The sequence below is a fragment of the Limulus polyphemus genome, unplaced genomic scaffold, assembly GCF_000517525.1.
Source record: "Limulus polyphemus unplaced genomic scaffold, Limulus_polyphemus-2.1.2 Scaffold6977, whole genome shotgun sequence".
Classification (NCBI taxonomy): Eukaryota; Metazoa; Arthropoda; class Merostomata; order Xiphosura; family Limulidae; genus Limulus; species Limulus polyphemus.
The window spans coordinates 1-23,848 of NW_013672587.1; the positions used below are offsets into that span (position 1 = coordinate 1).

Below are 23,848 nucleotides of genomic sequence, written 5' to 3' on the forward strand. Positions count from 1 at the left end.
TATAAATCACGTAAACGACTATTTTATTGCGAGAGAACATTTAACTGCACGGTTCTACTGATTTTCTTGTAATTTCGGCATATTAGAGGCCATTTGTGAACCCAGGTTTTGTATTTTAAGCGGGGTTATATTTTATTTCCGTAATCCAAATTATTTCGCTGAAAAGTATTTCTTTTTTATATTAAGATCAGAGTATCATCAACGTTTACTAGTCTGTTCTTAGCTTAACCTTGTCTTACCCAAAAGAAAATGGGAAGAATAGAGTTAACACGAATTCTGTTTTTCCTTTTAATTATCGCTTTAAATAGATTAATGCCATGCTATGCATTTGAAGCCATTTCTTCCGTAGTATCCGTGATTGGGGCAGCTACAGTGTCTATGGTTGCTTTAGGATGGAATGCAGCTAAATGTAGAATGTATGAATGTTGTGATGTTAGGTGGATTGAGTCGAATTTTACAGGTTAGCTAAGAACCTCAGTTCTGATTACGTTATAAACTAGAAGGAAATAATAATCTTAAAGAAGGTTATATATATTAATGCCTGAACTTAAAATGTGGTTGAGACCCATTGTTTCTTGAATAATTTACATCTGTCATTAACATTAACTGATGTTTGAGATGATTAACATTTATTTAGTTTGATTAGACTAAAGTATAAGAACTACCACACAGTCATAATCCAGCACACTTACCCTATCTATTCATCTGTTTCCTTCAATACCATTAGTTTTAGTAATAATGGTTATTGATCCAAGCTAGGAATAATTTCATAATAATTAATATGTTTCTGATAACCACGAACGTAGTTTCCATACAGGCTTGTAAGCCCTGTCACACATACTTTTGCAACAACAAAAATGAAAAACAAATGATAGAGATTGAGAATGAAGAGAATATTGCTTTACTTTTAAATACAGGGGGTAGTGCTGCCTAAGCTCACTGGAAACCCACTCTAGCACTTAAAATTGGAGCTGGACCTGACACTTCAAAAGCTAAACATATGTACACGAAAAATTATTCAGTTTACACCCAAAATTAAATGTCTTTTATAACTAAAATCTTGGAACTCTAGTCATTTGCAATCTCCCATGTCCACTGGTGGAGCTCTCTCAAACCTCACAACACACATTCCATTTCTCTCTGTTAGGAGTTGGCATCAGGCACTGCCTGACCACTCTGGCTCACGAGCATTGTCGGAGTATTAAATGAATTTTTTGTCATACATCACATGGTTTAAATATACGAATATGGTATTAAAATACTTAATAAAATACATTTTACAACTATACTGAGTGTTTAAAATGTACACAATTTTGAAATATTTTACATAATATGCAACAAAGGTTTCTGTTCTTAGTTACTCATGTTGACAGGACAGAAGATATGGAAAGCATTATAAAACTATTAATACTGTTTGTAGACTATTATTACTAAAAGTGAAGTTGAAGGAAACAAAAATATTGTATACATGGAATTCTTGTTGTTGTTGTTTTCTTGGTAATATATGTGTATTCAAATTATTATTAATCTGAATAATTGCAAATAATTAGTATTGCATATACACTATTTATTTAAAATGAATTCACAAAAATAGAAATTAAGTTTTGAATAAGAAATTTTTACCTTAATGGTGATGTCACACATCTGACAAATTTTGTCAGAGCTGTGGCACTATAAAACTTAGCACTGTACTACAGTTTAAATCTGCTTCTGCCTTTTTGGTTCCATACATATGGTATCACTAATTAATAACTAGTAGTATCAAGACATTCATGTCAGTAGAAAGTTACCAACTTGAGACAGTAGAAGCTTGAGTTTACTGACTTTTATTTTAAGGTAAGATATTTCTCATATCAATAACTTTTGTATTTATTGGCTTTATAATTATATAATATTAGTGCCCATTTGAATGGGCCTTTATGGCTTTGGTGAGGTTAACAAATTACTGAAGTTGTCGTGTCAGGAAGCATATAATGTATAGTTTTTTAGTAACTATAAATGATGTCAAACCAATAGGCTGTTTGATTTTGTATTGATGGTTCCTGACAGTTTTTAGTAGGATTTGAGTTTAGCTATTGACTTTTGGGCTGCTGTAATTTAATATCCATAACTATATGTTAAATATTTCAATATTTTTCAGTAAGATAGAATGTTTTATAGCTACTACTGTCTTAAGTCACGAATTTTTTACTAAAATTTGTGTTCTTGATGTTTTCTGTTACTAATTGGTGAGACCTCTACATATACAAGTTTAGCTATTTCAAAGACTAAATGGTATTGGAGGAAACAGCTGGATGCAGGGTGTTTGTGTTAGACTCTGACCTTGTATTCATACTTTTTTATTAAACCACATTGACACTGTTATTGGGTATAGAGGTCAGCATGTAATTCTTATGTCATAAGAACTTTAATAAGTTTATAAACAAGCATTCTACACTTGTGTTTGAAAATAATGAAAATCTTTTAATTTACTTACTTAATGTAATATAACTTATAGACTTACTTGTAAACCCTAGTGGAATAGAAATTTGAAATGCAGATTTATTTTATTCTATATAAAGGATGATAAACTGTGAAAAATCATGATCATTTATTTTTTAGCAAAATCATTATGTGACGTGTAATCTTGTGGAATGGTTTTTCTTTAAAAAACAATATTTTATTAAAAACTTTCATTTATGTAGGTCTAAACAACGATCTTGGTGATCGCCTACATGGACAGCATCTGGTGAAAGAAACTGTCTTGAAAACTTTGAAGGGTCATTTAAGGTACAAAAACTCTGGGAAAGCTCTGGTAATGTCATTTCATGGATGGACAGGATCTGGAAAGAACTATGCAAGTCATATGATAGCAGAAAATCTATATAAAAATGGATTGAAAAGCAAGTTTGTCCATGTTTTTGTATCAACACGTGATTTTATGTTTGAAGACAGAGTTGACCAGTACAAGGTGAACTAGTAAATATTTAAAACAGAACTGTTATAATTGCTATCAGTTGATACAGGTCTTGTAATGTAGTAGGTGACACGTATACAGCTGCACAAGAATCATTTCTAAATAGCAAAAGTCAAAAACCAGTGTTAAATTGTTTAATTTGTTCTGAAGGACTGTTTTGTAAAAACAGTTATTAAATTCTAAGTTATTTAGGTTGGTGGATTTCTTTGAATTATACGATGCTGGATTTAAGTGTTCTTTGTTTTATAATTAAACGTAAGACTACATTTTAATTCTCATCATGTGCATATAATTATCCAGTTGTGTGGCATGTGCTGTGATTTTAACACTCCATAATGTGAATTTCAGCCATTAATTTAAAAAACATCATCCAGGTCATTCTTATGTTTTAGTACTGCTAGTATAGTTATTTCTTCCACAGTTTGTTCCTTCTGTCTGCATGAGAGGCAGATGTTTGATAGTTGTGATTTTCTCACCTTAGTTTCTATGATATTTTAAATTATTAAAACTTGATAAAATACATAACAACACCATTAACTCCTTCCAGTGATACTTTAATTGTTTAAAGGATGCTGCTAGTGAAAAAGCAGTAGATTTATGTGCATAGAATATCAACAATTTAAGTTCCTGGTGTTTTGCCTGTTCTATTTCTTTTCCGTGTATTTATCTATTTAGTTGAGTTCAGTTTGTTATCTGAATTCATCCACATAGCCACAAGAGTAATAATAAATAACTGATGCTGGTACAGGAATTACTACTATAGAATACAAAGTTTCTTTACAGTGATAATAAGGATTAGATAACAAGTGTGTGAAGCAGTAGCTACACACACGGATGTGGCCTGATTACTAACATTTTGTATGTTCATTTTACGTACGAATGAAAACTAGTATTATTTATTTCTGATGATTTAAAATGTTTTGCAATAATCCTTTCCTAATGTACTGACATCTTTCCATTCAGCCACTAGGTCGTCTACCTCGACTAGCTCAATAAAGACACACAACTTCCCATGAACTATTTAACACATAAAGACAACTTCCAAAGGACGGTGTTTGATCATTTGACAAGTGATATTCACATACTGAGCAGCATAGCCTCACACGAACTCACTAATTTGACACATTAATCTCAGGCAGCTGTAGATTGAACCTAGGTTAACGAACCTTACAATTAATTGACAAACAAATCCCACTAACTTCCTAGCTCTAAACGTTGGAACTATAATTCACTTAATACTTCAGAAAATAATAAAACCATTAGAAAAATTTAGAATTTATTTCAATTAATGATATTCTTTGTATTTTTTTTCCTTCTACGTCTTGTGCATTTTTATAAAGTACACTTGTGGTTCATCATATTTTCTATGGATTACTAGTCTACACTCTTGTTACTTATTTTCTGTCAAAACCTAATCCAGATTCTTGTGTTGTACTGAAAACTACTACTTACACAAGGATTGAAATATACTGATATATAAAGCACTACAATTTTCTTTTATAGCATGTGGTAAATTTTAAACTTCTATTAGAAGATCATAATAGTTTGTTTTGGTGGATACTATTCTATATCCACAGTTGTTTATGATATGATATCAGAATATCTGGTATAAAATCTCCTTGAATTTATAGTAAAGACTTAAAAAATAGAGACATTAAAAAGAAAATGGCTGCCACTTGCCATTTTGAATATAAACAGTACTATCACTCTTACATTTTGTTTCACTTCTACTATAAAAGTAAATGCATGTAAAGTATTATCATTATTCTTGTGAATACTTTATTGTTTTTCAGGCTGACCTCCAAGAGCGTATCCAAAAAGCTATCAAAGAATGCCCTCGCTCTCTCTTTATTTTTGATGAAATAGATAAAATGCCTGAAGGAGTAATAGATGCATTGAAACCATTTATTGACCATAACCCTTCCTTTGATGATTTGGACTACACAAGGGCTATATATATATTATTAAGGTAATTCCTTTTGAAATAACTTTAGTATGTACATGTACATCTTCAAAATATCATTTGATCTGATTGGTAGAAGTTTAGTCCTCTGATAATCCTTGTTTCCAAAACATACATACCTTTGCTGGCAGTAATAGCTATTTCTCGATCTTCATCTTTGCCATCTAGCATTGTGTTCGCTTGCTCCAGTCTTTATATACCCAACTCGACTGCCCTCGGCAATATCTGATTTGCAAAACTTTACGCCAGCTATCACACTGTCTATGCAGGTACTGAATATAAGCACTGTATGCAGACAATAAAATCAATTTTTCTCAACAAAGTGCAGGCATTCCGACTAATGTTTTGTGATTTAAATTTTTTTAATTTTTGCTTTCTAATAATCAGGATATCTTTGTTCTATCAGGATATCTATCGATGTCTTTGGCTGCCCAGTTGAACTGTTCTCTAGAAGATATTTTGCAGGTCAGTATGTGGACATTCCTTTCATATTCTTTGACCCAAACATCCTTATCAACTGCCTAATTGGAACTTTAGAGTTGTTTTACATTCCTTATCATGTCATCCCTTCGAACCCATGACCTCCTGTTCATTATATCACCTTTTCCTCAAAGTTCTATTTTTTTTATTGCTGTTAGATTTTGGATGGCATCATTCTGATTTATTTGCCATTCATATTCAGTGGTCTCTCTATCATCCTACCTATGTTTTGCTCTATCCCGACTGATGATTTATTTCCAAAACTCTCGCTGCCAGAGAAGGAAACAAATCTTTTTCTCCTATTCATTAACCTGGCATTTCTAATCTTTACAGTAGATTAGACCCGGATCGTTTGTTATGTTCCGTCAAGGCTCTCAGATGTTATGTGGCTCATACGGAACCATTTTGAGGCCATAGGAACAGACTTTTTATTCACTAGGATCCTGCAGTGTCCAGGGATTTATCACCTGTTACTTTAACCAGATGGCTTCGAAAGTTGATCCATATTGCCTGTTCGGGCTTATCTGTTAACAATCGCAATATGCTTCACATCACCTCTCACCAGATTTGACATCTATCGATGTCTTTGGCTGCCCAGTTGAACTGTTCTCTAGAAGATATTTTGCAGGTCAGTATGTGGACTTCCGCCAACACGTTCATATCTCATTACCTTCATGATCTGGCAGTTTCTTCTCCGATGGGATTTTGTCTTCCCCCTGTGGCTCTGTTGATTACCTCTACTAGATTTTAACAGGGTGGTGAGTAACGTGTTATCTGACTTACAGTTATTGATCCTTTCTCTTCTAGGGTCCCTATTGATTTTCTTTGGATCCCACTCAGTGTTGAATGTTGCCCAGTCGGGTATTCTTGTATTTAAATTCCGCACTAGCAACCTTTATATTGGTTCCTGGTTCCATTGGGATCTGTTTCGAGATGAGGTGTTCCATAAGACCATCTGGACACAATTCTGGATGGTGATATCATATTACAATATAGCTAATGGAACACTACTCATGGACTATCATGAGTAAAACTAAAGGGGATTTTGTTAGTCCCTTGGCTGTTTGGTTGGGGCTGGACCATCATACTTGTATTATATTCCACCCTTTTCAATTTGCTGTAGTTTTGGGTGAAGAGCATACCTGTTCTGAATGTAGTGCTGTGTTCCCCACTTTGGTACCACTTCTTGTGGTACATATTTGTTCTCTGCAGACATTTTCTGTATAATCTCTGTCCTCACTGGACTCTCCACCTTCTCAATGTGGAATTCTAGCTATAAGTGTTTGTGGAGGTATGTATGTTTTGGAAGTTATCATTTTTCTAAACTGAAAATGTATTTCCAAACATACTTACCTCTGCTGACACTCTCCCTCCCCACTAAGAGCCAATGTTAGTGACCTGAATGAGGGAAGTCTCGAAAAAGTGATTTTATTGTCTACATACAGTGCTTATATACAGTACCTGCATAGAGGGCGTGTGAGGGCCGGCATAATGTTTTGCAAATTAGATATTGTTGAAGGCAGTCGAGTGGGGTATATAAAGACGGAGCAATCGAACACAACGTTAGATGTCAAAGATGAAGATTGAGAAATAGCTATTAGTATCAGTGGAGGTATGTATGTTGGGAAATACATTTTCAATTTAGGAAAATGATAACTTATATCTATGGGCAAAACCAAAAATCTTTTTACCTAAGAAAAACCGTTTAACTCTTATAATTTTCTAGTGATAAGTACACAAGTGAAATCTAAAACTAACTCTAGTTTAACACACCATTAGTATCTGCAGAATGTTTCATCTTTCTTAATGCTCGTATATAGGCCTTGTTTGTGTACAGTTGCACTTATGGCCAAGAACACGAAGAATAACAGACTTTATAGCATACAGATTCCTTTATAGTTCGAATTCTCTACTTCCCATACAATCTACCCCATTTCTTCTGCTAATGGAATGTTACCCTTTTACTCTGAGTTTTTGGTCATAAAGGATATATTTGTCAGAGTTTTCATTCTAGAGCCTAACTTGTGAACTACTACAGAATATGCATGATATAACTTTTTCAGATTTGATGAATCATGCACAAAATTTCAAGATACAATTAAAAACATCACATTAGTTGAAAAAAGTTTTGTTAGTTTTTATATTTGTCATCTTATGCATAAAATTGAAGATCAACGCTGAGGTTTACTTAATTTTTATGGATTTTTGTACCATAGTTAAATTACTGTAATTAAACATTTATTATAGTGAACAGGGTCCTAGAAAGGTGAACATTTTCTCTTTAATTTTGTGTTCTCAAATTCAATAATACATGTATGAAACTTCTTTTTTTCTACCTATGTTAATTTTATTGTTTTAATACTTGAGAGTTATTCTTTCTCTATGTGATACCGTTTGTACTTTACTTTTATCATTCACCTTCAGTTTGATGTGAGCAGCCCATATGGTCTACAAGACCAACTAATTAATATGTACACATTTGTAAGTGCCTGTGAGCTTATTTTGGTTCATTAGAAGTAGTTGAAATGATATCATGATTGCAAAGTTCAACCATTTATCTTATAACTAATTTGTACAATAATCTGATATTTATTATTTTTCTGCCAGCAACACAGGAGGGAAAGAGATAACTAAGGTGGCTTTTGAGTTTTGGTTAGAAGGGAAGGATCGCAATGAATTAAGCCTTAAGGATATTGAACCTCTGATAAACAAAGGGGCTTTTAATGAGAAAGGTGATGTATCGTACTGCAAAATGATTATAGTATTATTTTTACTTTCCATTTTAAGACTGATAGTTTAGAAGATCTGAGCTCAAAGAGTTTTGATTAATAGCCAGTGAATTAATCCATTTTTCTAAATAGCTCTATATATATATAGATGAAAATTTTAGTTTTATGTTATAGTATTGTTTGATTTTACAGTAAACCTTTAGGCTTAACTTAGTTCAATTGCTGTTAGTATAGTTATTATAATCTTGTCTTGTGCTAATGAGTGGTTTCATAGTATTAATGTATTTCTGCCGGTCATGAGAAAGTTCCCTTGTCATAGTAGATGTAGACTGCAATATATTTTCTAAAGCAATGGTTCATTATCTCTAGTCCCCAGTTCACTTATGGTCTCCTGGCTCCTTTCAGGTGGTTTGTGGAAAGGATGCATAATTATGGAAGTGGCACTCTAGTATATAGAATGGTTGCTCCAGTAATGTCTACCACTACCTCTTTGCCTGTCCTTGTTGAGACAACCTTTGTCCAACATTCAACACCTGGATGTTTGATGACTCAAGCTTCATGCATGGAAGTTATGCAGTCTTATGCCCGACATAGGGGTTTAACTTCTAAAGTTTCTGTTTATTGGACTAAATCCCTCTGTGACCTACTATGCCAACCTTTCAATGGAAATGTACTACATATCGTCAGTGGTGTCTTCTGTGAGCCTTCAATCCACTTCATCCAACAGTCTCCATTGTTTCACGTTTTTTGACATGAATTTTTGAGAGAGGTTTGGCTTCTTCTACCTTGCATTATATACAGCATCCTTAGCTGCTCTCTTTCGCTATTCTAAATATAGGAAGGTTTTTGACTCTCCTGTGCCATCTCATCTTATGATCCTTTCATATTCTTCAACCCAAACAACTTTTTCAGTTGCCTGGTTGGGACTTTAGAGTTGTTTTACATGTGTTATCACTTCATCCCTTCGAACATATGGCCTCCTGTTCATTTTATCACCTTTTCCTCAAGGTATATTTTTATTGTTGTTAGCTTCCGGGTGCCACCATTCTGATTTATTTGCCATCCCTGTTCAGCGGATCTCTATCATTCCAACTGTGTTTTGCTCTATCCAGACAGATCCTTTCTACCGAACACCATCACTGCCGGAGAAGGGAATAAATCCTTTTCTCTTATTCTTTTACCAGGCATTTTATATCTTTACAGTCGATCAGACCCGGATCGTTTCTTGTGCCCAGTCAGAGCACTTAGATGTTCTGTGGCTCATACAGAACTGTTCAGGGACCATAGGAACTGGCTTTTTATTCATTGGGATCCTGCAGTTTCCCAGGATTTATCACCTATTACATTAACCGAGGGCTTTGGAGATTGATTCCTATAGCCTATTCAGGGTTATTTGTTGAAGATCAAAATATGCTCCATGTCACTTCTTACCAGATTTGGCATCTATCAATGTCTTTGGCTGCTTATCTGAACTGTTCTCTGGGGGGTTGTTTTGCGGCATGGTATGTGGGCTTCTCACGACACTTTCCTGTCTCACTACCTTCCTGATCTGGCAGTTTCCTCTTCTGTGGGATTTTGCCTTCCCTTTGTGGCTGTGTTGACTACCTCTTCTAGATTTTAACAAGGAGGTGTGTGGCGGTTTTTTCTTCCAGTGTCCCTCTATTTCCTTTGGATCTCACTCAGTGGTGAGTGTTGCCCACTCAGATGTGCTTGTATTTTTGCAAATCTGCACTGGCAACCTTTATATCAGTTCATGGTTGCAACGGGCTCTGTTGAGATGAGGTGTTCCATAAGACCAGCTAGATGCTATTCTGGATAGAAGTATTATCTCACAGTACAAATCCAATGGACTCAAGAACTGTATAATGAGTAGAGCTAAAGGGGATTTTGCCATACCCTGCTGATCTTCAAGCTGAATCAGTTGAGATCAGTTTTCTTTTAAAACTTATGGAATGTGGTTCACTTGTTGCACTGTGTCTGGAGACCTGTTCCTTGGGACTCCCAACTGTGCACCGTACCCCCCCCCCCCCTAGATTTTTCCTAGATGTTGGTAGGAGCAGGATCAACCTACGCGGGAGCCTACTCGTAAAACAGGTCCAGATTTGACGCTTAGCTTTCTGGTGGTGGTGTGCTTGGACCCTCATATGAACACTGTCGAGTCTTAGGTTGTTTATTCAGGGATCCACTTGAGTAGATTAAGTAAATTAGTGTGTGAAAAAAATAAGTTTTGATAACCTAGTATTTTATGGATTATTTTTATTATCTTTCTTCACTTGCCAGTATTTATTAAATATATTTCAGTTTTAAAAAACCCATTGTAGGATTCATAATATTGGGAATTTTGGGTTTATGATAAGAAAGATTTTAAATATTTTAGCCAGATGAAGATATGTTTCTTAAATTCATATTTGTTTAGATATTTAACGTTGATTTTTACTATTGTTCAATATCTTAGGTGGACTTTCGAAAAGTGATATTATTCAGAAGAATTTGATTGACATTTATGTGCCGTTTCTTCCACTGGAAAAAAAACATGTTACACTTTGTGTCGAGGATGACTTAAGAAACAAGGGTTATAGCCCTAAAGATTTTATTGTTCAACAAGTGGCTGGTCAACTTGAATACTATCCCTCAGAATTTCAGTTGTTTTCCACAACAGGGTGCAAAAGAGTCTCTTCAAAGGTGAACCTTATGATAGATGATGACTAATATACAGCAATGCAGGGATAAAAGAAATGTATCATTTTACACAAAATAATTGATGACAGTTTAACCTGATAGAAACCTCTTTGTTTCAAATGAAGTGCAGTTGTAAGTTTAATCACTGTTTTACATAGGCATTAAGTAATCATGTTTTGAGGTGTAAACTGTCTTGAAGATATTTATGTTGTGTAAATAAATGATAAAAATTACTGTCACAAAATTATATGATATAAATGGGTAATAAGCAACACATGTTAACAGTATTGTCACATCACATCTGGTATCAATATATATTTAGTTCTAAACAAATTTTAGTATAAAAAACAAAATCAATACACACACATTTTTATTTCAATTATATATTCAGTAAATGATATGATAAGGAAGTTTTCTTGTTTACAAAATATCAAATATTTTGGAACAAGAATATTATTTTTTGTTAGCCAGTATAATGCCAGTAGAAGTCCATACACAGCATACATATTGTCGAGACTCATAAGAAGTTCCAACTGTAATTAATGGGCTTAACTGCAGTATTTATCGTACTTTGTTTACATTTTTGTGCAACGTGTGTGTTATTAAGGACTCTGTAGCTAACACAAATTTCATAAAATTTTAAAGAGACTAAAAGGAGCTTATTAGCCCATCAAGGATGTCCCTTCCAGCTCCCAAATAAAACCACTCCTTACATTGTTTACATTTTTGTGCAATGTGTGTGTTATTAAGGACTCTGCAACTAGCATAAATTTCATAAAATTTTAAAGACACAAAAAAGGAGCCCATCAAGGATGTCACTTCCAGCTCCCAACTATAACCACTTTTTACTACTTGTGTATTCATCCAGTCTTTTCTTAAACTCAGTTAAATTTTGAAGGCAGCTTATTCCAAAAGCCAACCATCCTAAACTGCAGACGACTCCTATGCTGCCAAAATTTGAGTTTATGACTCTTTGTCCTATTGTTTTCACTTCTTAACACAAAAAGTTTGATGGATCTATATTATCAATACCCTTAATCTTAAACACCTCAATCAAATCCCCTCTGATCCTTCTCCTCTCCAGAGAAAATAAGTTTAGAGATTTTAATCTCTTCTTATAGGACAATCCCACTATATTCCAGGTATCATCCTAGTGGCTCTTCTCTGAACCTTCTCCAACAATTCAATGTCCTTCCGAGGAAGGGAGTCCAAAATTGTACACAGTACTCTAAATGAGGCCTTACAAGTGATGTATACAGTGAAGCAGTAATATCCCTTGTCTTATATTCAATATGTCTATAGATGTTATCCAAAATCCTATTAGTCCTATTGCTAGCTACAGTACGCTGGTTAGATGACTTAAGTAATTTTTTCAGTCACAACACCAAGATCTTTTTCTTCAGCCACAGTATTTAATGTATTCCCATTTAAATCATAACAAAACATTTGAATTGTGAAAAACTACATGCATCACCTTACATTTTGGATAGTTAAACATCATCTGCTATGTACTGGCCCAATGCATCAAATGATCTTAATCTTCCTGTAAGTCTGTAGCATCTTTGATACAGTTAGCCACCCTCAAAATCTTAATGTCATATGCAAACTTCAAAATTTTGATAGTCATTCCAGAGTCAATATTATTAATATAAATCACAAACAGCAAAGGACCCAGCACAGAGCCCCGAGGCACACTGCTTGTAACTGTGATCCAGTCAGATCTAACTCCATTTATTACTATACTCTGCTTTCTACTCTCCAGCCAATTTTCTATCCAATTTAATAACGTTCCCCCCACACCCACAGATTTAATTTTTGTAACAAGTTTTTTGTGAAGTACCTTATCAAATGCTTTCTGAAAATCAAGGTAAACCAAATCCACAGTATTTCCTTCATCAACTCTTGCAGTAACATCCTCAAAGAATGTCAGAAGATTTGTTAAACAAGACTTTCCCTTAGTGAAAATATGCTGGCTCTTTGACACTATATCAAACTGCTATAAGTGACTCTGCAATGCATCTTTAATCACACTCTCCAAAACCTTTCCAACTACTGATGTAAGACTAACTGGCCTATAATTGCCTGGACAATATCACCTCCTTTAAATATTGGACTAACATTAGGTAACTTTCAATCTTCTAATACTTTCCCTCTACTCAATGACTGGTAAAAATATTAGTTAGCAGTTCACAAATAAAATCTTTAAGTTTGTTTAAAACTCAAGGAAAAACGTTGTCTGATCCAGGGTATTTATCAGGTTTCCCAACTTTTCTCTTAAAATTTCAGAACTTAAAATGTTATCTTTTTACATCAATATTTTTCCCATACATTAAATGCTGTGGTTGTATCATCCTTTATAAAAACTGAAGAGAACAGACATAATTTAATAAGTTTACCATCTCATAATCTTCTGAGACAAGTTCCCCACCATAATCTTTAAGAGACCCAATCTCCATCCTGAAATTTTACTTGCCCATCATATACCCAAAGAATTCCTTATTGTTTGAGTGGAGTTTCTGAGCCACCCCTCTTTTATATACAGTTTTTGCCATTTTAACTACCTTTTTAACCAGCTCTCTTGGTTTCCTATAGTCCTCCAAGTCATTATTATTTCCAGTAAGTTTAAATTTGTTGAATTTATAATGTTTATCCCTAATATGTTCTCTTAAACCTTTACTAAACCATACTGGGTTATTCTGCTCCGATGCACTTTTTTTCTGTAGGGAATATGTATGTTCTATATGCATATCAATTTTTCTCTAAATGCTTCCCACATCTATTCAAAATTCCCTCCCAACTCTTTAGTCCAATCTACAGAAGCCAGATCATGTCTCATTAAATCAAAATTGACTTTCCTGACACTTGGAATCAGGGTACTATTCTTCTTCAATTCTAAATATAATAGTTCAATTGTTGCTTGTATTTAAATGGTCACCAACCACAACTCTATCTATCATATTCACATTGGATGCTAATATGAAACCTAATATAGCTTCATTTCTTGTAGGTTCCATCACCAGTTGGTGTATAAAATTATCCTGAACAATTTCCTAAAACCTATCCCCCACACTGTCAGACTCAAAATTTTCCCAATCAATACCCCTTAAATTAAAATCTTCCATAATAACAACATCTTTTTAAGCTACCATTGTGATCTCATTATACGATAACTGACCTGGTGCTTTATAACAAACCCCAATTACAAGACATTTACATCCACTAACACTAACCCAAACTGGCTCAACCTCAGTAACCACTAGCAGTTTTTTGCATAGATATTTAAAAAAATTGTTTTAAAAAAGATAAGATGCACTTGATTAGTAATTCAACTGTTAACAAGGGTATTGTTTTAGGGCAATTTTGGAAGCATATTCTCGGTATTATACGTAATTATGATTAGAATTAGGTACATTACCTTCTCTCACATAAATAGCTATTCTCATTCAGTGGTGCCCTCTTTATGCAAAAAAATTATGCATGCTGCAATCCATTAATCTCCTACTCAATTGGAATTGACTGATTCCAATGTGTCTCTCATGCAAATCATCATGCGACAACCCTTCATGAATGCATGTGACTCCCTCTATTCATTTCTACCAAACTATCACTTCTCGTTGGCAATACTCGTGTTATAACGTTTGGTTTGTGCTCTCTTCAAGTTTTATTTTGATATTTCTGTATATCTTTGTATTAATGTCTCTCAACAAGTTTACTCTTTATTATACAATAGTGATATTTGTAACTTGTTGAGATATTCTGAAGTGGAATTATTTTATATTTCTACCCAGTTACGGAACTTATTACTTCATTACAAAAACTTTTTATTTGTTTCTGCCAACATAGTTGTGTTTGATTATTCATGTTGCATTATGATGAGGAGTGGAATTCTCCGAAACTAGTATAACCCAATAACACACGTTGATCAAAGTGTAGATTGAACTGGATTTCCCTTGAACTTGGACCTCAAGATTGATAAATTTCCAGGATACTTATTTATTTTTTTATTTATTAAAAACTTTTTATTTGTTTCTGCCAACACAGTTGTGTTTGGTTATTCATGTTGCATTATGAATTCTACATCTGTGTTCTATTAGGACATTTACGCAGGCTTCAGGTTGTGGTACTTCGTGGGAGGATTTTCGGCTTCACTTTGTTGAGAGATTGATCGTCCAATGAATTGACTTTCATTGGGCCTTGCCTCCAGTTTGGGGGACCACACACTTAAATATAGTCCATCGACTTATATTTAGATAAAAATTTCTACTGTTATGGTGTTTGAATGATTTTATTGTTAATATTATTATCTGTAGTTATTTGGGTTCCATAACATAAGTTTTGTTAGATTGGTTAATGCACATGGTCAAGTTCAGGTTAGTTGTTTATCTTAGTTGTATATTTTCTCCTATATCATTTGCTTAACCTTACCATGGTCTTTGTTATTTTAGGATTAGCTGTAATTCATCTTACTGGTATATCAATAATTAATTTAACTATATATTGTTTTCTCTTCCATACATCACATCTCATACATATGTTATTGTTACTACACACTTCCTCAAGTTATCACGTCTATTTCAAGGTGGCCTTCATATTATTATTCTTGAGTATTTTGTACATCATGGCTTTTCTAAGGTTGTTTGAATCACTCTCATTCAGTAATGCCTTGAACTGAGTCAGTTCATCACCGAGGCCCTAGTTGAGATCTGATGTATATATCCTGATCAGTTTTGAAGCTGCTGAGCAAATTTGGTCTGGGTCCATTTCTAAAAGTCTGGAGAAATCCAACTCGACCATTCATCTCCGTTTAAGTGATTGCATGTCTATCAAGCTCTGTATGTAGCACATCAATTACAGAAATGAATCCTTCAACATGAAAAGCATCCTTAGGACTCAGCTCAACATTGGCTGAGCAACCATAATCTAGAGGATCCAGACAAACATTATGTTTCTGTTTACGTTATCTTTAAGCAAATTCTGTTGACTGTGAGTGTTCTATACCATCAGCCACAAAATCATCAAAGCGACCACGCAGAGACTGAACATATGTTGACAGAGATTTCAGGAGAGTCACAGCTGTGTTAAGATCAGTGGACTCACTTTGGAGACTCTTACTTGTCTGATTGAAATGGTTGAGGATGGTATGCTAGAATGCAGTGTAAATCCTGCTTCCAGTGTACACATCTTTTCGTAAAGAGAAGATGCAGTGTTCTTGGTCTCACCTTTTTGGCTTGCATCATTTGCAATGTTTTCTAGAACATCAGCTATCTTGTTGTAACCTTTATATATAGCTCTCATGCCAGAGTATTTTTCTGATGAATTATTGTTTGCATCCCATTGCACTGGATGCATTGTCATATGATTGGCCCCAGAAATTTGCAATGTAGATACCAACATCCTCAAGAAATGTAAGCAGAGCAGTCACCTGAACTTGCCCTGTGTGACCAGTACTGTCAAGGAAACACATGAAATGTTAACTGTTGTTGTCTTCCATGTACCACAACATATGGTCCAGCTGGACACATGGCTGATGTCTGGAGTAGAATCCACTGTAACTGAAAGGTACTTTGCCTTCTTTACATGAACAATGATGTTGTTTAACATACGTTTTTCCAGTAAAGCTACAAGTTCATCGCATGTTGTGGATGATAGATAATTGGTATGTCTTCGCCCTTTATTTGCATACTTTTGGAGGTGCTGAACCAGGAAGGAGTTACATTCTGATAACAGTTCCATCAGACCAAGGAAATTTCCGTTGTTTGGTGAACCCACAGTTTCATTCAAACCATAAAGTGCAAGTCCATGCTGAGGAAGAAAGCTTATAATACTCACACTTCTCAAAACGTGGCACCAGTAAGACTGGAGTTCAGCTCCCTGTCTCACCATTGCTTTATCAACACGGCTGGTTTCGGCAGATCGTTTTGCAAAGAAAACAACAATCCGGCAGTGCAATGTTGATCGTTCATGCTCCTCAAGTACACGTCGAGAATGCTTCCAATCTCGTATCCAAACATTGCTAATTTTCCAACACTATTGAAAAGCTTGAAAGAAAAACGATACACTCTGCCAGCTATGAGAGAGTAACATAACCACGTTCGTGAAACTTTTTCATCAATAGGGAGGTTTCTTTCAAATACACTTTTTGTGCAAGATGGTTTTACTTTACCTCCAGACAAGATCCAAAATACACAGGGACAAATATGTCCCATGAAGTATTGCATAAACTACTGAACTTACAAAAATGATTATATAATTCATGATTAGCGTGTCCTATGAACTAGGGAAAGAGACAATATTTTTAAAACATTTGTGCAGAAACTGTGTGGTCATCAAAGAGTTAATATTAAAATATGGGAGTAACAATTTACTGTTGAATGATAATGGTACATATGTGTTCCATTGTAAAGAATATTGAAAAATTAAAAGCTCATATGACATAATATTGTATTATAAGTATATTATTATACTGTATATATAAATAAACTATTCACTTGTATTTTTATCAAAAATTCATTACAAAAATATATTTATACTTATAAAAATAACTGCTATATCTGGAGTAAATATTTACAGACAATTGTTATGACTCGCATACCATCACAAACCATGTGTACAGTGCAACTTGTGCACAGGTGTGAGCAAGCAATATGAGAATTTTCTAGAGGATGTTACCAAAAACGGTTTGAGGGATAACTTTGCAAATTTGTCTTTATATTATAATCTAACATTTTTTATATTATAATGAAATACATCTTGTGTTATATTAGGAATTAATATGTTTTCTGGTGCAGCTTTTGGCCTGTTGTCACCAACAGGTAACCATGAATGAAAAGTACATGAGTATCTTTTATTTTTTCTTATATTAGTTTATCTCCAAGTTTGTTCTTTCTTCCAATCTGATGGTCTACTTCCAGCCCTTTTAAAAAATATAATCTACTTTGTGGGGGACCCTGAGACATTTGCCCCAGATGCCGTGCATTAATCTGCTTCTGCATTTTCCTTATTATTTCTCTCTCTCTTATTCTTCTTCCTATTCACTTGGTTTGTGGGGAACCCTTGAGCTGGTTTCTCCACGAACTTCTTCCAATATTGTACCTACCTATTGTTAGGTTAAGTTTTTATTTTAGTGCTTAGTAATATCCTTTGTTCTGTATTGTTCAAGTAGGCTTCACCAGTGTTTATTTTCAGTTTATCTGTGGTTCTACTTTCAGGTTAATAGATAGTTAGGTTAAATATCTTGTTTGATTAGGCTTAATAAGTGTGTTATTTTCGGTTTACTTGTGGTTCTATTTACAGGGTAATCGATAATTAGGTTAAATATCTTTTCTTCATCACCTAAAATCACATACATATGTTTATTTCACTACACAATATCAACTATTTCATTTCCATCTTTCTTTGTAGTTTATGCTTCTTACCATGGATTTCATTTAATTTGTAATTTATACTTCTTTCGTGGAATACCTCCTCATCCTTTCCTCCATATTGAGGTGTTTATCATCTTCAGTTCATTCCCTCCATAGGTGGATTTTCAGATTTTCTAGAGTGGAACACTGTTGTTTGTTAACCATTCACTGCTAATAGGATCTTATGGTTAGTTTTTTTTTCTCCACTGATCCAAGTTTTGGGCTACATCTGTACATTTAGTGTCAAGTGGAGTATCTGCGAAGCTATATTCAGTTTTTTTAGTTGCCCTTTGGTTTCATTCTGAGCTTTTATCATCTATATTCATTTTATATGTTCTGCACTTGCTTGTCCTTTATCTGTCTTACCTATGGGTTTTCTTCATTCCTCTTGTGTGCTCGATGCCGACTGGGGTTTTGGATTGATTGGTCCCTCCTCAGTCACTTTTTGGGTCTTTCCTGTTTTAATATGTCATCTTTGATCACATTTGGGTAACTATTTCTGCAGTATTAAGAATGCCCATGGTACATGTTCTTATCATCAATATTTTTCACCATGTTATTAGGTGCCTTGACCATTGTACTTGTTTTTGTTTTTATGTCTTTCGTGGGGTGGTCTGCATTTTAATCGAATTCCACATTTGGGGGATTTTACCAACAGTATTCTTTGGATGTCTAACTTTGGTTAGCTACTTTCAAATGGGGTAGTCTTAGTATACTCTTTTACTTGTTCCATAGTTGGCTCGGGTAGTTGAATTTTCTAGTTGGATAAGATTTTCCTGTTACATACCTCACATTCTAATCTCTTTGGGGCGTGTATTTTTAAATACATCTCCATCTGGACCATCCATTCTCCTCATCAAATGCATTCTGTTATCCAAGCCTGTACTTTGAGTTTTTCTCTTAATTTTCATCCTTCCCTCTTCATCTATATGTGTTGATAGTTCAAAATATCCCCCACAACACCGGGTTTACCATTTTCCCCCCTCTTCTGGATTGTCTCTGTTCTCTGATTCTCATCTTCAAAGGTGGGTGGGGGTTCTATCAGTAGAAGGCTTCAGTCTCCAGTCAAAGGATTTTATCCCCTTCACACCTGGACACTTCTGCCAGTCCAAGGTGCTTTAGTTCACACTCTCCTTCTGGTCTAGTTTGACTGATCCTGGATTTTTTTTTTGAACCCACATACTTGACATCCATCTCCTGAGTGGTCGTTTTCCTGGAGTTTTGACCTCGCTATTTATTGATTTTCCAATTCTGACACTTTCTCCCAAGGAGTGACCTCTCTGTCCTCTTAATTTTTGGTGGATCTGCCTCCTGTGGGGTACTCTTCCATGTAAAGTTTTTGAATCTTTTATTACTTCCCAGTTAGTTACCTCTCTTGTTTTTGGTCTCTGGCTCATCATCCACTTGCCCTGGCTGTCATTAAGGTCAGAGAGACTTACATTAGTTTTTTCTTTCATTCCATCAGTCTTCTTCCCTAAAAGTTTCTGCGTCTATATCACTCTGGTTCAGGTCTATCTAAATGATCTTTCCTTGCCGGCACTGCTTTGGTTTTCTTGGCTTCATTTGTTTCTTTTGTTCTGGATCAATTTTATTAACCTACATTTTAGTGGCTCATGCAGTATATTTCTTTCAACTTTTTCATTTCTTTCCATCTTCCACAGTTATTCTCAGAGGAATCCAGATGACCTTCTCTGTCCCATACATGTTGTGGGTTGCTTAATCAATTTCAATGCTTCTTTCTGTTAAATCCATTTCCCACATTTCCTCCCCTTACTCCACTTCTTTGTCTGTGATTTTTTCCCTTTCTTGTTTACCCATTGGGTTTGGATTGTGATTTGATTGGCCTTTTATTCCTTGTCTCCTTCTTCCCATCATTACTTCCTGATGTTTTCACTCCTATCATGCACATTCCTTTTTCCCTGCAAGTCTACCCTCCTGTCTGTTGGAGGTACTTTGTATGATGAGCACTGGGTCTACATCTGATACATTCATCTCCCATTCTCTGCTTTAGGTAGCTGTTTCTTCCTTGTCGGGATACCATCATTCAACTGTTGCCATCCTTCACTCATTCATGAGACTGTGACTGGGTAAGGTACCTTTTACTATATTAACCTCCTCTTTTTCTTTCTGGATCCCGCTCTGTGGCAAGTGGTGCCTGATCAGGTATTCTTCAGCCGTTCAAATCCGCACTGTTGACTTGCATATTATCATTCCATGGCCACGAAATTCACATGGCACAAGATTGCTTATAGTTTTATCCTTGCAATAGATTTGCTTCATAACTTTGCTCGTCCCAAACTGTACTCACCTGTGAACTACATGGGTAAAGCAGAAGGAGATAGATGACCATCCCTGTCATGCCTTGTATTGAATAAATCGTTATGATCTGCATTTTAAAATAGGGTTTTGTGGTCACCAATTGCACTGTCTCAGGTGTTGTCTTTCCTCCGGATTCTGCACCATGCTGCTTCCTCAATTTTTCTTCTAGTGGAGTTTGAGAGTCCTTACCACTTGCTACTTCCAAGCTGCTGAAGCATCCTTCTGAATGGGTTAATGAAATACTAACAAAATTATAAAACCATTCAGTTGAGAGTAGGGTGATGGTGTTCTGTTTGTGTAAATGACGTGGTATCTTCCACTATGAAATAATAATGTATGGGAGTGAGCCATCAAAACTGCAGTTCACTCTTCGATTGGGATCCCTCATTCTACCCCCATGTTGATGTTGGTTCCCAGTAGCTGGGTTTTGGATTTAGAGTTGAACCTATCAACATAAGTCCTCACACATGTATTACAGATGTCCATATTACCTCCCTCATTTATATTCTTGTTACTCCATCAGTGTTGTGTGTTATGATGGAGGTACTTGCAGATTATTACGGTTCTTACACTTCCATCAACCCTTGATGCTTATTATTCCGAGGATGTGACTGCTCTTGGGTCAGTTCCTGTCAATTTCAAATTGGGGGAGGTGGTTTACATAAAGCAGACATTTTTTTTGATGCCAGATGTTAGGTTCCCAGATTGATCTATCAATTTTTCATATTATCATGAGCCCCTTTCATGGATCTGAGGGTAATATATTCCCTCTGGTCTAATGAACTTGAGGTGATGACGCTATGATCTTCTTTCCTACCCCCACACGAATGTCGTTACCTGGTGGCCAGATTTTGGATTGTAGTTGACTTACCAATGGTATTATACTCACCTACCCCTGCGTGGATGTTGATTCCCAGCAGCATGGGTTTTGGATGTAGTTGACTTGCCATGCACAATCCGTAGCACCTTACTCACTCTACACCTAGGGGCATATCCTTTTATTCTTACCCATTTTTATATTCTCTGGGATTGAGTTTCATAAATGTCATATAGTTTGAATCATTTTCCTGCAATAGGTCTCTTCCATTTGGATGTGCTCCTCCATTTTTCTGCCCATATTTGCAACATCTTTCCAAGATGGGTGAAGAGTATACTCCCACAACAAATCTTCTCAAGATCTCTCCTTGGGGAGTGTCCTTCTGACTCTTTCGTAGGATGCTTCTTTCATTCCCTCACACTGGTTCCTCCACCTATTCAATTCTAGCTATTTATGTGAGAGGAGGTAATGTACCATATTGGAAATTATAATTTTGCTATACTGAAAATGTATTTTTGATAGGTACTTACCTCCTCTAACACTTCCCACCCTTCCTCCCCACTGAAAACTGGTCTTCCATTTTCTGCCAAAACTCGAAGCCACCAGAGTATGTTGCACTCTTATTGGTGGAGTGTTGTTTCAAGAGAGTCTCATTGGAATTGGGTAATTCCAATTTAGTGGGAGATTACAGGCTTGTGGTATGCGTAAAATTTTTTTTTTGGTTTATAGAAGACAACACTGAACAAGAATAGCTATTTATGTGAGAGCAAGTAAGTACCTATCAGAAATACTTTTTCAGTATAGGAAAATTATAACTTTTGCCTTATTCACAAGGAATAAAAAATACTTATTAAAATCACTTAAATTTGATATTTGTTGTTTTATAACTGTCTTTTAGTTTATGTAGAGCTTATTCAACATCTGGCCGGGCATGGCCAGGTGGTTAGGGCGCTCGACTCGCAATCTGAGGGTCGTGGGTTCGAATTCCCATTCTGCCAAACATGCTCGCCCTTTCAGCAGTGAGGGCGTTATAATGTGACGGTATCCCACTATTTGTTGGTAAAAAAAGTAGCCCAAGAGTTGGCAGTGGGTGGTGATGACTAGCTGCCTTCCCTCTAGTCTTGCACTGCTAAATTAGGGACAGATAGCACTCGTGTAGCTTTGCGTGAAATTAAAAACAAACAAACAATTATTCAACATCTATTCATCTAGTTGCTACATCAGGATGTTATCACAAAACATTAAGAATTATCACAACTAAGTGATTTAATAATTTCAGTGATTAAAGTTTATTGTAAATCCTTTGACATAAATACAAATGAGCACAAACAATTGTTTGTAAGAACTGTCATACAAAATTAGGATGACAAAGTACTGAGTATATGAAAGTTGAATACTACTTAAAGGATCATGGATATCTATAGAGTACTTGTGGTCAAAACAGATATAAAAAATCACAAAACCTCTGGTAACCTGAGAATTTTCAGTAAGGAAGACATTCCATCTTTCCAGTGTACCCTTCTAGAAGAAAGTGCTTAGATTATCAGTTTTCATTATTAACATTATATTTCTTGAAGAAATAGTTAAAAAATTAATTTTTGTGCATGCTAATGTAAAAATAGTAATGGATCATCAAATTTTCACAATAACTTCATGACTAATGTTGATATTTAATGAACTCTTACAAATACTGTGTATAATTTAGTGGTCATTGTTAGAATCTGACAAATATTAAAAAAAATCTCTGTCAAAGTATTTATTGTATCCACTTTATTGAAATTAAATATCACAAATTTCAATATGAATATCATTTGTGAAGACATTTGAAAACTTCTCTTAATTGTTTCATCAAAGCTTAAATGTGAGACATGAGTACTTATTTTAATGACTCGTGTTTTTCACGTGTTAATGCTAAATCATAAAACTTATTTATGTTATGACTTGTTTCTTTCAAATTCATTGATTTAAATTTTGTATAAAGATGTAAATTTAGTTATTAAAGCATAAAACTTATGCTGCTAGATTATTTTTACTGTATTTTGTAATCATGAGCATTAAATATGAAGCTGGAAATATGTTAATAAAACTCTAGGAAGGTTTAATATTTGTATTGTTACGTCTCCGTTTGTTAATTAACTTTCCGTAACTTCGTTCCGACGAAACTTTAGCGACACAAGTCCTTATTTAATAAAACTGGTTTATTCTTTCCGAATATAACTTTACGATACACTTAATTTTAACAATCGTGCTAAAACAAACGCTATAACAATGAACGTGCTCAATAATACTCTCTGACTGCAGATCAATTACTCACTGTCTACACACACATTATTGTTCCGTCACGTTATCACCCTCTTTTATATACCAGACTATCCTATATCCAGTAAATGCTAGAACATTCGCCAAGGTACAGGATAGTTCTAGAAACTTGACTTCGCTGACGCAACACTGCCCCTTCCTTAGTATTGTTCGTCCCGAACAATAACCACATACAATAAACCA

At 35.0% G+C, this 23,848-nt stretch overlaps 1 protein-coding gene across 1 annotated transcript; it reads left to right on the forward strand.

Moving 5' to 3' along the window:
• Positions 1 to 37: 37 nt before the first annotated feature.
• On the forward strand, positions 38 to 11,040 carry LOC106474233 (torsin-1A-like). Its single transcript, XM_013934923.2, has 5 exons — positions 38 to 460; positions 2,685 to 2,950; positions 4,750 to 4,925; positions 8,007 to 8,131; positions 10,584 to 11,040. The coding sequence occupies exons 1-5, from the start codon at positions 250 to 252 to the stop codon at positions 10,835 to 10,837; spliced, it is 1,032 nt and encodes a 343-aa protein (XP_013790377.2). The 5' UTR covers positions 38 to 249; the 3' UTR covers positions 10,838 to 11,040.
• Positions 11,041 to 23,848: the final 12,808 nt, after the last annotated feature.